This window comes from Lipophrys pholis (assembly GCF_963383615.2).
Source record: "Lipophrys pholis genome assembly, chromosome: 22".
Taxonomy (NCBI): domain Eukaryota; kingdom Metazoa; phylum Chordata; class Actinopteri; order Blenniiformes; family Blenniidae; genus Lipophrys; species Lipophrys pholis.
The window spans coordinates 10,171,572-10,185,029 of record NC_137644.1 but is presented as its reverse complement, the minus strand read 5'-3'; the positions used below and the strand labels follow the sequence as shown (position 1 = coordinate 10,185,029).

At 44.0% G+C, this 13,458-nt stretch overlaps 1 protein-coding gene across 7 annotated transcripts; it reads left to right on the top strand.

Moving 5' to 3' along the window:
* The first annotated feature begins 1,386 nt into the window (after positions 1–1,386).
* eps8a (EGFR pathway substrate 8a, signaling adaptor) lies at positions 1,387–13,458 on the top strand. 7 transcript variants are annotated; one of them, XM_080492253.1, is made up of 22 exons: positions 1,387–1,437; positions 1,605–1,672; positions 1,822–1,983; positions 2,859–3,008; positions 3,170–3,252; positions 3,332–3,468; positions 4,238–4,311; positions 4,568–4,694; positions 4,872–4,960; positions 5,226–5,300; positions 5,398–5,546; positions 5,723–5,903; positions 5,992–6,125; positions 7,602–7,698; positions 7,810–7,950; positions 8,034–8,069; positions 8,957–8,980; positions 9,080–9,371; positions 9,464–9,647; positions 9,724–9,856; positions 11,007–11,052; positions 13,296–13,371. In XM_080492253.1, exons 1-21 carry the CDS (start codon positions 1,392–1,394, stop codon positions 11,016–11,018), a joined length of 2,394 nt encoding a protein of 797 aa, XP_080348379.1. In that variant the 5' UTR covers positions 1,387–1,391; the 3' UTR covers positions 11,019–11,052; positions 13,296–13,371. The 7 variants fall into 7 exon arrangements, with proteins under 7 accessions (XP_080348379.1, XP_080348378.1, XP_080348382.1 ...); XM_080492252.1 differs by lacking the exon at positions 11,007–11,052 and having other exon boundaries at positions 13,296–13,458; XM_080492256.1 differs by lacking the exons at positions 1,387–1,437; positions 11,007–11,052 and having other exon boundaries at positions 1,611–1,672; positions 5,992–6,026; positions 13,296–13,458.

The following is a 13,458-nucleotide window of genomic DNA, read 5'->3' as shown; positions in this document are numbered from 1 at the left end:
GTGTGTGTGTGTGTGTGTAGCATTAATGTGTGTGTCTCTCCTCCAGCTGACTGTCCACGGTGAAGCAGCATGAACGGATATGAATCTCCGGCTCTCGCCTCGGGCGTCTTCGGCTCTTATAACTCCCAAATCAAGTGAGTTTTCCTCCAAAACAAATCAGTTTTTTTTTTTTACATGCACACACACACACACACGCACACGCACACACACTCCAGCAAGTCCACAAATGTGACACGCAAAATGTCAACAACCGCTTAAAGTAGTGTTCCATCAGTTTGAAACCGTCCAAAGACGTGAACAAGAGGAGATTTTTACTTTGAAAACCGTCTCACATCAGGTTTCAGAAAAGCTGGGACAGAAGCAGCTCGAGTAAAACATGTGACATCTAACAGGGTCAAAGGTCAGTGAGATGATTAGGTGTTTAAAAAAAAAAAAAAGTCTTTTCGAAGTGAAGATAAAGAGTTCATCGCTCTGGAGCAACTCAATAAGAATGTTTGTCACTTTACAAAGAAGTGAAATGATCTAATCATCACAAATAGAGACGAACCAAATAGAAAAGTAATGAACAGTTTTGAATCTTTCCATCCATCTTGTATGGCCCGCTGGTTGTTCCTCCGGTTTGGCTCTTTGCCCTTAAACGTGTCGGTTCTTGCAGATAGATCGCCCGGGTCGGAGCGTCTCTGATTGTTGCAGTTAAATATTGTCGCAGCTCAGTTTGTTTCAGAGAAACTTCACATGAATCTTTAACGGCGGCGGAAACTCGACACACTTCAGGCGACGTCTCGGACCGACGCCGTCAGACTGGCTGTACTGAAACTAGATCACACTTCTCTGGACAGGAACCGCCTCGTGTTTAAACTCAAGACTCTGATCCAGAACCTGTTCCAGATTTTAGTCAGGGATCTCGTCCGGGCTCGGGTTCAAATAAAACAATAAAGCTGTTCCAACACGTTATCAAGGACCCGCGTTCAGACTCTAGTCCAGGTTCCAAGACCTGGTATTGGATTGTTTCCTTCTTATTCAGACCCGTGGTGAGTCTCATGTTTCTAGAGTTCCGTCTGGAGCTTCTGGTCTGTGCTGGACTTGTCGCGTCGCTGAAACTCGGCTGATGAACTTTGTGTGTTTGTGTCTCAGCGGTCATGAATCTCGGTCTCCTGAACCTCCCAGGAACAAGTCTGGTGCCAAAACTGCAAACGGTGAGTCCGCTTGGAACCGACCCGCGGCCGTTTATTTTATCAGCCATGCTGCCCGTTTATTTAATTCACGTTTGTTTTAGTATTTGTTTGCCTGCCTTGTTTGTTGCTTTTCCTGTTTGTTGTACTTCCTGTTTTCCATACTCCCCGTGATGTCACCTTTCATGTCTTTTATCCTCGTTAACAGGATCAGATGAAATGTATTTCCTCCGCTCGTCGTCCAAACACAAAAAGAAAAGTCAAAGTGAGCCGAGGCCATGTGTGTTTCTGCATGCTGTTTTGTTCGTGTGTGTGTGTGTGTGTGTGTTTGCTGGTTCAGTGATTCAGGGTCCGACTTCGCTCTTGACTTACAAAGTGAAAGGTTTTCTGACTGAGCGAGAGTTGCTGAGCACCTGTGTTTGTCTTTGTCAGAACAAAGAAGACATTACACCAAAACCAGCATCAACAGCCTGACGGACACATCGCAGTACCATGTGGAGGTCAGTACCCGATCTACTCACTCCAAACGCCGGACGTTAACGTTTCCAGACCGTCTGAGCACCTTGTCCGAGTGATGGGATGTTTTACCGTCTGAATGATGATGGTTGGTGTCAACCTGAAAGTTCTCCTCCACCTGTGTGTTGCTCAGCACCTCACCACCTTCGTGTTGGACCGTAAAGACGGGCTGATCACGGTGGAGGACGGCGTGCGGCGCCTCCGCCTGCTGGACGCTAAAGGGAAGGTCTGGACTCAGGAGATGTTACTGCAGGTGGAAGAGAAGACGGTTAGCCTCATCGACCAGGAGACCAAGGTGAGACCCCCGGAGACTCAACCAGCTCCACCCAGTCAGATGTTCACCTCAATCAGACTGTTGCCTCTCTACATTGTTGCTGTCATCATCACTGCCACCACTAGAGGGTCTCTTAAACACATGTTCATACATGGAGAAGTGGAGTCAGGAGGTCACTGTGTGAACTAAAGGGACCAGTTACCTGCCACACTTTTATTTTCCTAAAATATTAGTTAATGTGAAGTTTTCTCATGCTTGGATCCAAATTTAACGTTTTGATTGGTCCAAACTCAGTTCATCACACGATTTCTGCTTTGCTAGAAATTATTTCTTTTTTTTGTACACTGCAAAAAAGGGCAGCCCAAATATAAGACAAACAGAAAATTACTCAACACTACTGAAATTACAAATTAAATTCTTCTTCTTATTATTATTATTATTATTTAAATCATCTATCCATGCAGCAAAAAGTTAATTTTACTTGATAAAAAATCTTAAATAAGGTCTTGATTTAAGATTATACTGTAAAATCAAGGACTAAAGATAAGTAAATAAGTTTTTAAACAAGCCAAATTATTTATCATGTCAGAAATTAAGATCTTAACTCAAAATGTTACCCCGCACAGACTTTCTCAGTTTTTTTTAAACTTTCTACATTGTTGTTGTCATTATTATGGCCACCACTAGAGGGACTTTTAAATCTCCTCTCCTTCTCCAGCAGATATAGTTAACTGCAAATGTATGGGGCTGATAAAAGTAGAATAGTTAAAATTCGGGTTCAGACTCGGTTGTTGATGTTTTCCGGCTCTCTCTCTCTATGAGAGCGTCTGTGTGGTGTCTGGCTCACGTCGCGTCTCTTTGATGGTTTCTGGTTCTGATGTTGTGTTTCGTGGCAGAACGAGTTGGAGAACTTCCCCGTCTCCTCCATCCAGCACTGCCAGGCCGTCATGAACGCCTGCAGCTACGACTCCATCCTGGCTCTGGTGTGTAAAGAGTCGGGTCAGAACAAAGCGGACCTCCACCTCTTCCAGTGTGATGACATCAAGGTCGGCCTCCACCTCCTCCTCTGCGTTCACCAACACAGAAAATATACCACAATTAAATCTATGCTGGAGGAGTAAATATCAGAAAGTAAAGTTGGTAATAATTGTAAAAACGATGTGTATCGTACATGAATCCACATTTGATATACGTTGTTGGTGAACAGGCGACGTTGATCCACGCAGACATAGAAAGTGCCATCGTCGATGCCAAAGGAGGAAAAGTAAAGAAGCGGCCGGAAGCCCTCAAGTAGGAAGTCTTTCCTTCCGGTATATCCCCGCCCTCTCATGCTGGCAGCCGATTGGCTGAACCATTTATGTATCTGCAGGATGATCCTGAAGAGCGACGGCGCCATCCCCCCACCCCCCTCAGCGCCCGCCCCAGAGCCACCAGCCCCGTCCAATCAGATGGACGTGAAGAGCCGAGCAGCCGCCTGGTCGGCGTGGACCAATGAGCAGCAAGACTGTGAGTGATGTCATCATTGTTGTTATTGTCTATGTGCAGTATATGTTCAGAAAAGTGTCCCCCCCCCCCCCCCCCCCCCCCCGTTTCCACGACCACAGAGTCAGGAACTTTTGCAAACTGAAAGTAATTTTATTATTATGGTACAGCTCTTCACAATGAAAAATTATTTAGATTTGTTGTTATTGAGCTTGAAAATCACTTGTGAATGTGACAAAAAAATATAAAAATAACTGTAATAATCTCAGTAATAGTTTGATTTGCTGTTGAGTCATAGTTGGAATCTGTAATCTTTTTGCAATTATTTTTGTTAATTTTGTAAAACATTTCAAGTAAGTTGTTTTTAATTACAATTATGAGTTTTTATTGTATTCAAATTATTTTTATTTGCAGTTTTTTTTATTACTTTTTGGACACGATTATCCTCTGATTTTGCAAATTGTTTTAAATGTTCCTTTATATTTATTTATTGATATAGTATAATGTAAATTTTGTTTTTATGGTCTCATATCGAACCCTTTTTGTCAGATTTTGTTACTTTTAAACCTGCCTGTTTTTATTGATTTTTGTACACTTTACATTTATTACTGTGTTGGCTACTTTTTTAAGTTTTGAATTTTTTTCTATTTGATTAGTTTGCAGAGACTTTTAAAATTTTGCATGACATGTCATCTGTCTGCAGTTCTCAGTTTAACTTATTAAGTCTGTATTTCATATGATAATACTGATGATAATAATGAGACCTTATCTTTATTTTTCTCCGTCTCTATAGATGAGCGTCATCAGCAGTTCCTGGAGGACGACGAGCCGCTGGAGATGACGGCGGCTCGAGTGGACCGAGACGTGGTGAGCCTCCTCTTTTTTTTTCTTTTTTTTTCCCACAAAGCCTCTCGGGGCGGCGAGCAGCTGGAAGAGGTCACAGAAGTTCACGGGACAAAAGATGAGAGATTAAATCCAAGAGAAGATCACTTTTATTTAATCAGAGTCCACAGAGGCTGAGCAGGAAAATCTGGTTACATAACACACACACACACACACACACTGGCCCAGCTTCGTGACCTGCAGGGGGCGCTAACCCTAACATTTGTTTGTGGTCCATCAGCAAATCCTGAACCACGTCCTGGACGACATCGAGTTCTTTGTCACCAAGCTGCAGAAAGCAGCCGAGGCCTTTGGCGAGCTCTCCAAGAGGAAGAAGAACAAGAAGGGCAAGAAGAGAGGACCCGGGGGTAAGTAACCCCCGACAGGCTAAACAAACTGTGGAGAAATAAAATTCAACTGAAAACCAACAGCCTCGTCACAAAAATAAAATAGCTGAATTACGACTTCATCCAACTGAAGGGAAAACTCTTCAACACAAACACAATCCTCCCTCACACGCTGCTGTTTCTCCTCCCGTCCTCCAGAGGGCGTCCTGACGCTGCGCTCCAAACCTCCAGCTGAGGACGAGTTTGTCGACTGTCTGCAAAAGTTCAAACACGCCTTCAACCAGCTGGTAATGAACACTAGTCGCCCGTTTCCCACCCGTTTGCCCCCCCCAGTGACCAGTCTAGTCTCAAGAACCGTGCGAACGCTCGTCAACCATCTGTGATTCCTCCTGAGTTTTCAGACTCGGGTTTGAAGTGAACTTTTTGTTTGAGTCTGAATCAGTGCTGCAGCAGTGAAGTTCTGATGGTGGAGACGTCGGTTCTTGAAAGAAGTGGGCAGGAGGTGGGCAGGTCTCCCAGACTGATCCTTCAGGGTGTGTTTGTGTCTTTCAGGGTAAACTGAAGGACCACATTCAGAACCCAAGCGCCGAGGATCTGGTTCACTTCCTGTTCTCTCCTCTCAGGATGGTGAGTCGTCTTCTCTCGTCTCCATCAAGCCAAAGGTTCAGTTCATCACGTTGACGAACATTCCGGGGAGATTTCCAACATTGTTGTTCGTCCTCAGGTGATCCAGACGTCGGGCAGCGTGGATCTGGCCCGCAGCGTCGTGGTTCCTCTGCTCACCAGAGATGCCATCGACTTCCTGCACACCGCCGGCACGGCCGAGGAGCGCCACCTGTGGGTCGCTCTGGGAGACGGATGGACCAAGTGCAGGTGAGCCAGGCCCGAGTAGGACCACAGGAGCCTGGTTCTCCTTCTGCTTAGTCACGGTTCCCTTATAATCTCACCAATCATGTTCTCCTTGTCAGACCATCATGTTACGCTGATGATCTCATGTTCTCACACGACCTCCTCCTCCTCCTCCTCCTCCTCCTCCTCCTCCTCCTCAGGTTGGAGTGGCCTAAGGACCATTACTTCCCGCCCTGTGTGTTGCAGTTCCGGGATGGTTGGGAACCTCCGGCGTTGCCCGTGATGATTCGGAGTCGGGAGGATGTGAGTCAGCTGACGGAGAGTCTGAGCGGCGCCGACATCCATCAGATGGAAGATCTGAGGCTGCGTCTGAGTCAGGAGGTCAGAGCCACGAACGAAAACACGATTCGACCGTGTTCCGATGAGAGAAAGTCGTTCACGTGTGCCGTTTGTTCTGTTCTCCTTGCAGCAGATGGCGCTGCAGAGGTTCCCGCCATCTGACGGGTACGCCCTCCCCTCGTCCTCCTTCGGGCGCGTGCAGGCGATGGATCAGGACGCGGCCGTGGCGGCTTTCAAACACGCCATCAGCAGCCGTGTCGACCGGTAACTGGCAGGTCACATGGCGCCATGGAGAACCGACCAGGAACCTGTCCGCTAACGAGACGCCAACACGACTCGCTCAGCAGCTTGAAAAAATTTAAGATCAATCAATCGTTTTCAAAAACCTCCATACTCAAAAAATATAGAAATGGCGGCAGAAATGTGTAATAAATGTCTAAAAATAAAGTAAAATACTGTAAAGCAGCAATAATATTAAAAAATCTGTTTTATAGAAACCACAATGTAATGATGTAAATATCAAAGACTGAAATTGTTTTAGATTTAAATCAGTTTCAATAAGAATTAAAAAAAAAAAGTTTATAGAAACAATTTTTTTTTTAATATATCAACTATAGAATGATTAATAAGAATCATTGAATACCGGTTTATGCATTACAGGACAAAAACTAAAATTTAAAAAAACATAACCGACTCAAGTGTCTCTGGTATAAATGATTTAAATAAAAAGGACTGACGCATGTGTCTGTGCTTCAAGTTGAAATGGGTCAATAAAATCCACGTGCAAACATTGAAGTATGAATCAGCGACGTAAGCAAAAAGGACCTGCAGCATAAAAATCTGAAAGATTCAGTTGTTGAGAAATAATGACTCAAACAAACTGGAAGTTTAAGAGAAACTGCATCATATTAAAAACAAATGTGTTTAGTGTGAATTCTGTTCTTGACACACAAAAATAAAGTAACTCACCAAGCGGATGTTTCCATCTGGAGCCGATCAGTTAAACGTTGTAGCCGTTTGGTTATTTTCTCCGCCAGGAAGTTAAACAACAAAGTAACAAATCATGTTTCCACAGTTAAGTTCAGCAGGAGAGCAGCAGCAGCTGCACGTCATGCTCTCCCTGTGTGCGGTGGCGCCCCCTGCAGGCCACACGGGAGTTAGTGAAACAGTGTTTTAGTGGCAAAAACAGAAAATAAAAGCTGCTGAGTGAATCGTATCTTTTTCTTCTAATTCTATCCCTTCTTCCTTCTCCTTTTTTACTACTTCTCTTCTTCAAATCAACATTTCCAAACTAACTCACCGTCTCGGCACCTGAATCCTGACTTTTTCCTCTCGAGGTGAATCTTTTTGTTTGTGTGATTGGAGCTCCCTGGTCGTTTCTCCACGGCTGCAGATTATATTCGTGTTTTCATTTAATTTATCCAGATTATCCCAGACACGTCCTGGTCGCTGTGGTTACTCACTTTCGTTACGTTTAAAAATAGACTTTTCTAATGCAGCTCAACAAATGTGACTGTTTTTACTGCCGGATGTCGAAGAGGAAAAAAACTTCTGAACTGATTGTGAATCTAAATGTTGTAAATTCAGTTATAATATGTTGAAGTTTGTTTTGTTTTCATCAATGAAATCCCCAAAATTTCAATAGATAAAGAGAAATATTTGACTCCTCGCCTTCTGTGCCCCCTCCCCCTGCCATCTGACTCCTCCCCCTCTCTCTGACTCCTGCTGATTGTGTTTCAGGAGTTTGGACGTTCAGGCCCTTTTTGCCAAATCAAAGTACGACTTTGTGGCCAGAAACAACACGGAGCTGTCGGTGCTCCGAGACGAGATCGTCGAGGTAAACGAAGAGATTCTCTATATCTGTTTCCTTCTTTCACCTCTCTCTTCTTTCAGGCAATCTCCGCGAGGTTTTTCCCCTGACGTGTAAGCCCTGACTCTCGTCTGCCAGGTGCTGGACGACAGGAAGCAGTGGTGGAAGGTCCGTAACGGCTGCGGCGCGTCGGGCTACGTGCCAAACAACATCCTGGAGATCAGCCGGGCGGTGGACATGACGGCCCGAGGAGAGCCCATCTACAGCCACACTATACAGGTAAACAACAACAACAACAACCATGGTAACCATCCTCTTTGTGACCTGCTCACCTCATCCATCCATCCTTTCATCCTCTGAAGCTCATGATGCCAAAGAAGGAGTTTGAGTTGTTTAAGGTAGGACGAGTGTGTGACTTCAGCCTGTGGTAGTTTGTCCGTTTAAACTCCCTCCTGCTTCAGCTCCAAACTACTGAACTACACAAATGTCAGATTTCCAGTTTGGAAAACTATTGACGTAAAATAAAGTTGCACCATCGCGACAGATCGGTGTAAATGTATAACTTAAGGAGTTATTTTCCCAGCTTATGGAATTTTGGAAACATCAAATTAAAATGAGATGTGGAACAAAAATGTAGAATTGCAATTTACATTTGTTTCCAATGTGAAGCAGAAGAACAACAAAGTGATAAATTAGAACATGATTTAGTTTTTAGTGACTTTGTAGGTGAGTAATCTGATTACTCAGCAGCCAACGTGTTCGAACATTTGTGTGTCTTTTGTGTGGCGAAGACGCACGTGTGTGTGTGTGTGTGTGTGTTTCTTTTAACTGGTTTTCAGGCTGGTGTGTGTTTGTAAGTCAGTAATCACATTACCCTGCAGTGTGTGAGAAAACTGAGTACTCTGCAGTGTCTGCATGTAGGTCAGGCTGGTAATCAGATTACTCTGCTGTGTGTGTAGGTCAGTAATCAGATTACTCTGCAGTGTCTGTGTAGGTCAGTAATAAGATTACTCTGCAGTGTCTGTGTAGGTCAGTAATCAGATTACTCTGCAGTGTCTGTGTAGGTCAGTAATCAGATTACTCTGCAGTGTGTCTTTGTGTAGGTTCAGAAATCCTATTACTCTGGTGTGTGTGTGGGGTCAGGTTAGTAATCAGATTCCTCTGCTGTGTGTGGTCAGGTTAGTAATCAGATTCCTCTGCTGTGTGTGTTTGGGTCAGTAATCAGATTACTCTGTAGTGTGTGTGTTCAGTGTCTGATCTTAGTCTTTGTTTCTTCCGAGTGCAGCAGCTGCTCGGAGAACTTAACGAGGTAAACAAACCAGCGAACAGCCGTCATCTTTTCCTGTTTGCTGTTGTCATGGCGACAATTCAAAGAAAACAAACCAACCTTCAGCCACTGTTTCCATAGAAACAAACCACCAGGACCGACTTCCTCCCCGGGAAACCCGCGGCCACCCCGATGCCTCCGCCCCCAACGCCACCCGCCACCGCCCCGCTCCCCTCCCCCGCCAGGCTGCCCACGCCGCCACTGCCTCCCCCGGCCGCCGAGCCCACCAAACCGCCACCCAAACACACCGCCAACGCCACACACACCTCGGCCCCCGTGTCCGCCGCCGTGACCCGACAGAGCAGCCTTACGTCCGGGGACAACGCCGGCGTCGCCCTGAGAGAACAAAGCACCCCGAAACCTGCCGCCGGGCGTAAGTCGCCATGTTTTTCTGATGTGTGATGCTTGTAAAAACAAATATACAGTAAAACGGTAAAAAAGCCACCTTTGTTGTTCTAAATGCAGGCAGGAAATCCAACATGGAGGAGGTTCAGGACGAGCTGATGCACAGACTCACGCTCGGCCGCAGCGCTAACAAGAAGTTTCAGGTCCCCGGACGAGGCGGCGGCTCGCCGTCCGCCAGCATCACGTACGACTCGAGTCCAGACGACGTGAAGGCGTGGCTCGAGGCCAAAGGCTTCAGTCCAGTGTGAGTCCAGATGTCCGTGCGTGTGCGTGTGCGTGTGTGTGTGTGTGTTAAATGACTCTGCCTGATGTGTGTGCAGCACCATCACCTCTCTGGGCGTCCTGACCGGAGCGCAGCTGTTTTCTCTGAACAAAGAGGAGCTGAAGACAGTTTGTCCCGACGACGGCGCCCGAGTCTTCAGCCAGGTGACCGTCCAGAAGGCGGCGCTAGAGGTTTGTTTCTGTTTCAGTTCGTCTGCATGTCGGCGAGATTCAGGCCTCTGATTGGTTCATCAGACAAACGTCAGCGGCAGGAAACAGACAAGAGGATAGAAAATGGTTTTAACCAGCAGGGGGCGCCATGGAGCCGATCTCACTCTGAAACCGATCTTTTATTTGTGTTGAATCGCAAATACATTTTAGTTAACAGTTAGTTGTTGTTTTTTTATAGATAAATTTATTTTCCCAAATTAAATCAGATTTCATTTACATTTTTTGTCAAATTTTTGGAACTATTTCCTCCAGCTTTAAAACTTTGAATCAAACCAACTTTAATGGCTAAAATTCATTAAAAAGAATAAAAATAACAGATGTGAATTTTGTCAATCCTCCTAACCCTAAAACTGAAAAACGTAAAACTTGTTCAGGTGATTGAAAAGTTCACAAAACTTTTAAAGAATTCTTTTTTTTTTTTGCTGTTTTTAATTATTCTATTTTCCTTTTTCGTTTGTATTTTTTCTATCGATTCTAGATTTGTTTGACATTTTATGTGATTTGTTTTTGTAAAATCTGCCTTTTTATAATTTAAACTTGATATACTATGAATTGTGTCTGCTATATACATATTGTTTAATGTTTTATAAAAATTTATTTAATAACATTTTATAAAAATTTATTTAATAACATTTTATAAAAATTTATTTAATAACATTTTATAAAAATTTATTTAATAACATTTTATAAAAATTTATTTTTAATAACATTTTATTAAAATGTATTACCAAAAATGTTGAATTTGACTCTTCGTAACCCTAACAGTGAAGTGGATTTAAATTCTGACAAATCACTGTTCACCCTTTTTAAAGCATTTTCTATACGTTTCTTATATTTTAGCCTTTTGAAACACTAAAACTATATTGACACAAAGTGTTATTTAGACGTTTGTTACTGAAATATATTTATTAGACCTTCTTTTTGCTGTTTTTAAAACCATCATAAACACATTTTTTTTAAAGCGAAAAGTCTTTTTCTTTCACTGCCTGGGGGCAACAAGAGAAACCGTCTGTTTCCTGCCGCCCGTCGTGTCTTGAGGTTTTCTGTCGTTAAGCATTCTGTCCCCCAGCTCTGCCAAGGTCTGGTGTTTGGTGTCTATTTCCACCCGCAGGTTTTCTTCTGACCTCCTCTGATCTTCTGACTCTTGACTGTCTCAGGTATCGTCTCATCTTCAATCACCTTCACTTCGTTCTGTCGGCCAGATTCACTAGAACGACTTTCTTCTCACAACTCCACTGATTCTGTCCTGGACGTAGACCGACACCTTTTCATTCTCGACCCGTTGTCCCCGACTCTGGACTCGTTGGTCTTGACCCCCGGACTCAGTCCTGACTTGGCCCTTGTTGGTCTTCGCTCAGGAATCGTGACCTGCTCTACCATGTCTTTCTTGACTTGGTCTTGTTGAGTTGCATTGTTGCACTCGTTGGTCTTGACCATGGACTCGTTGGTTTTGACGATGGACTTTGACGATGGACTTTGACGATGGATTCACTGGTTATGAACCTGGACTTGTTTCCTCTGACCCTGGACTCAAACTGGGACTCATTGGTCTTGACCCCCGGACTCGGTCCTGACTTGGCCCTTTTTGGCCTTCCATCAGGACTTGTGACCTGCTCTCACATGTCTTTCTGGACTTGGTCTTCAGTTGCATTGTGGGTAATCCGACGCTGAACGTGGCCCTCAGAACGAAGCCCCTCGCGGTTCTTGTGTAGCAGCTTGTTAAGGCGGCGTTCGTCTCCCCGCTGTGGCTGTGCACCACGTCCTCCTCAAACTCCCTGAATGAGACTCCAGAACGCCATGCTGCCTGTTGACCTTTGACCCCACACCTCTAGAGACCAGGATGTAAATGTTCCTCTGTGATGAGCTCAGAAAAAACAAACCTTGTTTAGTGTGAGAGAACCTCAGGGTTCTGCTGAGAGAAAGTTTGTTATACAGGTTTGCTTTGAGTCTCATGTCCTACGATGGCTGGCTGCACAAAGATCAGAAATCAAATCAACCGTTGAATAAATTCACAAAGACAATTGAAGAGGGTAAATACCAATTCCCTATTTAAGTTTGGGTAAAAAAAAATTATTAAAGGTTTAAATTAATGAGTTTACCGGTTGCCATGGCAACTATAATCTCCACCACCACCAGAGGGCAACATATCTCCGACCCACTGGGTCTGTAGTAGAAACATAATCCAAATAAAAACATCTGAGTTGATTGTTTTTGTAAACAATCTGATTCAATTCAGAAATCAGAATAAACAATATGGTATCATCTGCATAAAGGCGAATGTTAAATATTTTTTTATGGATTTAATCAGATTTTTTTTTTTAGTGTTCCCTCCTGCTTCCTCACAATCACGTTGAACACTAGAGGGCGACATTGATGTGATCTGGGGCAGTTTTTGAGGATGTTTGTGCACCCAGTTCCAGTTTTGGCCTCCCACCCCCGTCACCCAGCATGCCTCCTGACTGACTCTGTAGGTTTCTTCTTGAACTTGCTCTTTGCAGCTTGCAGCGGCGTCCCAGCGGCTTCCCGAGGTTGGTTCAGTCAGAAGGCTTCCGTATTAAATCCTCTGACGCGCAGACGCTACGCAGACTTTCAGCTTCAGAGGCAGAAACGCTGAGAAACGTAGAAATACTGAGAGTGGAGACTCTCGGAGGCGTCTGGAGGGGAAAAAAACCTGTTTTGGTCTTTAGTGTCGTAGTGACGCTAAGTTGTACGTATAAAAACTCTTAAAGTTACTCAAACTGCAGGTGGAGAGTTAAATTCAAGACGTTCAATGGAGCGTAAAGAGAAAATAGTGGAATTAAAAACTAACTTTTTTGAGGATTAAGTTACGCGCAAAGAATAAATTAACGTTTGTTACTCTGCAATTATGTTAATGAGAAAAAAATGTACGCAACTGTTGGAAAATTCAATTCTGATTTAATTGGAGTTTAAATTTCTTGAATAATTACGTACAAAACCACAAATTTTACATAAATATTAATATTGTACATTATTCAAAAATCACAATATGATAACTTGACTGCATTTGAGAAATCATATTCCAAAAAATTAGAGTTGTAGATTCCTTTAGATTACAGTAGGAAGTGTTGAATTCATTCAAACTCTTGAAGATTGTGGTGTTTGGATTACATTTACATGTTAAAGTACACATCCTTCACATCCACAGTTTTTAAATATCTAGTTTTTTTTTGTTTGTTTTTTAAGCTGTAGAAGTTGTGAGTGATTGAAGAGAAATTAATCAGCTTCGTGAAAATTGTATTCCCCGTTTGACGCTCTAAAAAACGAGCTGCACCCGAACGCCTCAGAGAGTCTCCAACATCACATGTTAGTGTTTACTGACTTCTTTTCTCTCTCGCTCTCTCTCTCTCTCTCTCTCTCTCTTTCTCTCTCTTTCTCTCAGAGGACTTCGGGCTCTGAGCTTCAGGAGATCATGAGGAGGCGACAGGAGAAGCTCGCTGCGTCCACCTGTGACTCGGGGGTGGAGTCTTTTGATGAAGGCGGAGCCCACTGAGCTCCTGTGGCACCGCCCCTCCCCCCCCCCCCCCCCCCCCCCCCCCCCACCC

Coding starts and splice junctions, on each gene's coding strand:
- eps8a (XM_080492252.1), top strand. CDS start 1,392: ATGTATTTCCTCCGCTCGTCGTCCAAACACAAAAAGAAAAGTCAAA. Junction 1,438..1,604: donor ACACAAAAAGAAAAGTCAAA/GTGAGCCGAGGC, acceptor TGTCTTTGTCAG/AACAAAGAAGACATTACACC. Junction 9,372..9,463: donor CCCGAAACCTGCCGCCGGGC/GTAAGTCGCCAT, acceptor TTCTAAATGCAG/GCAGGAAATCCAACATGGAG.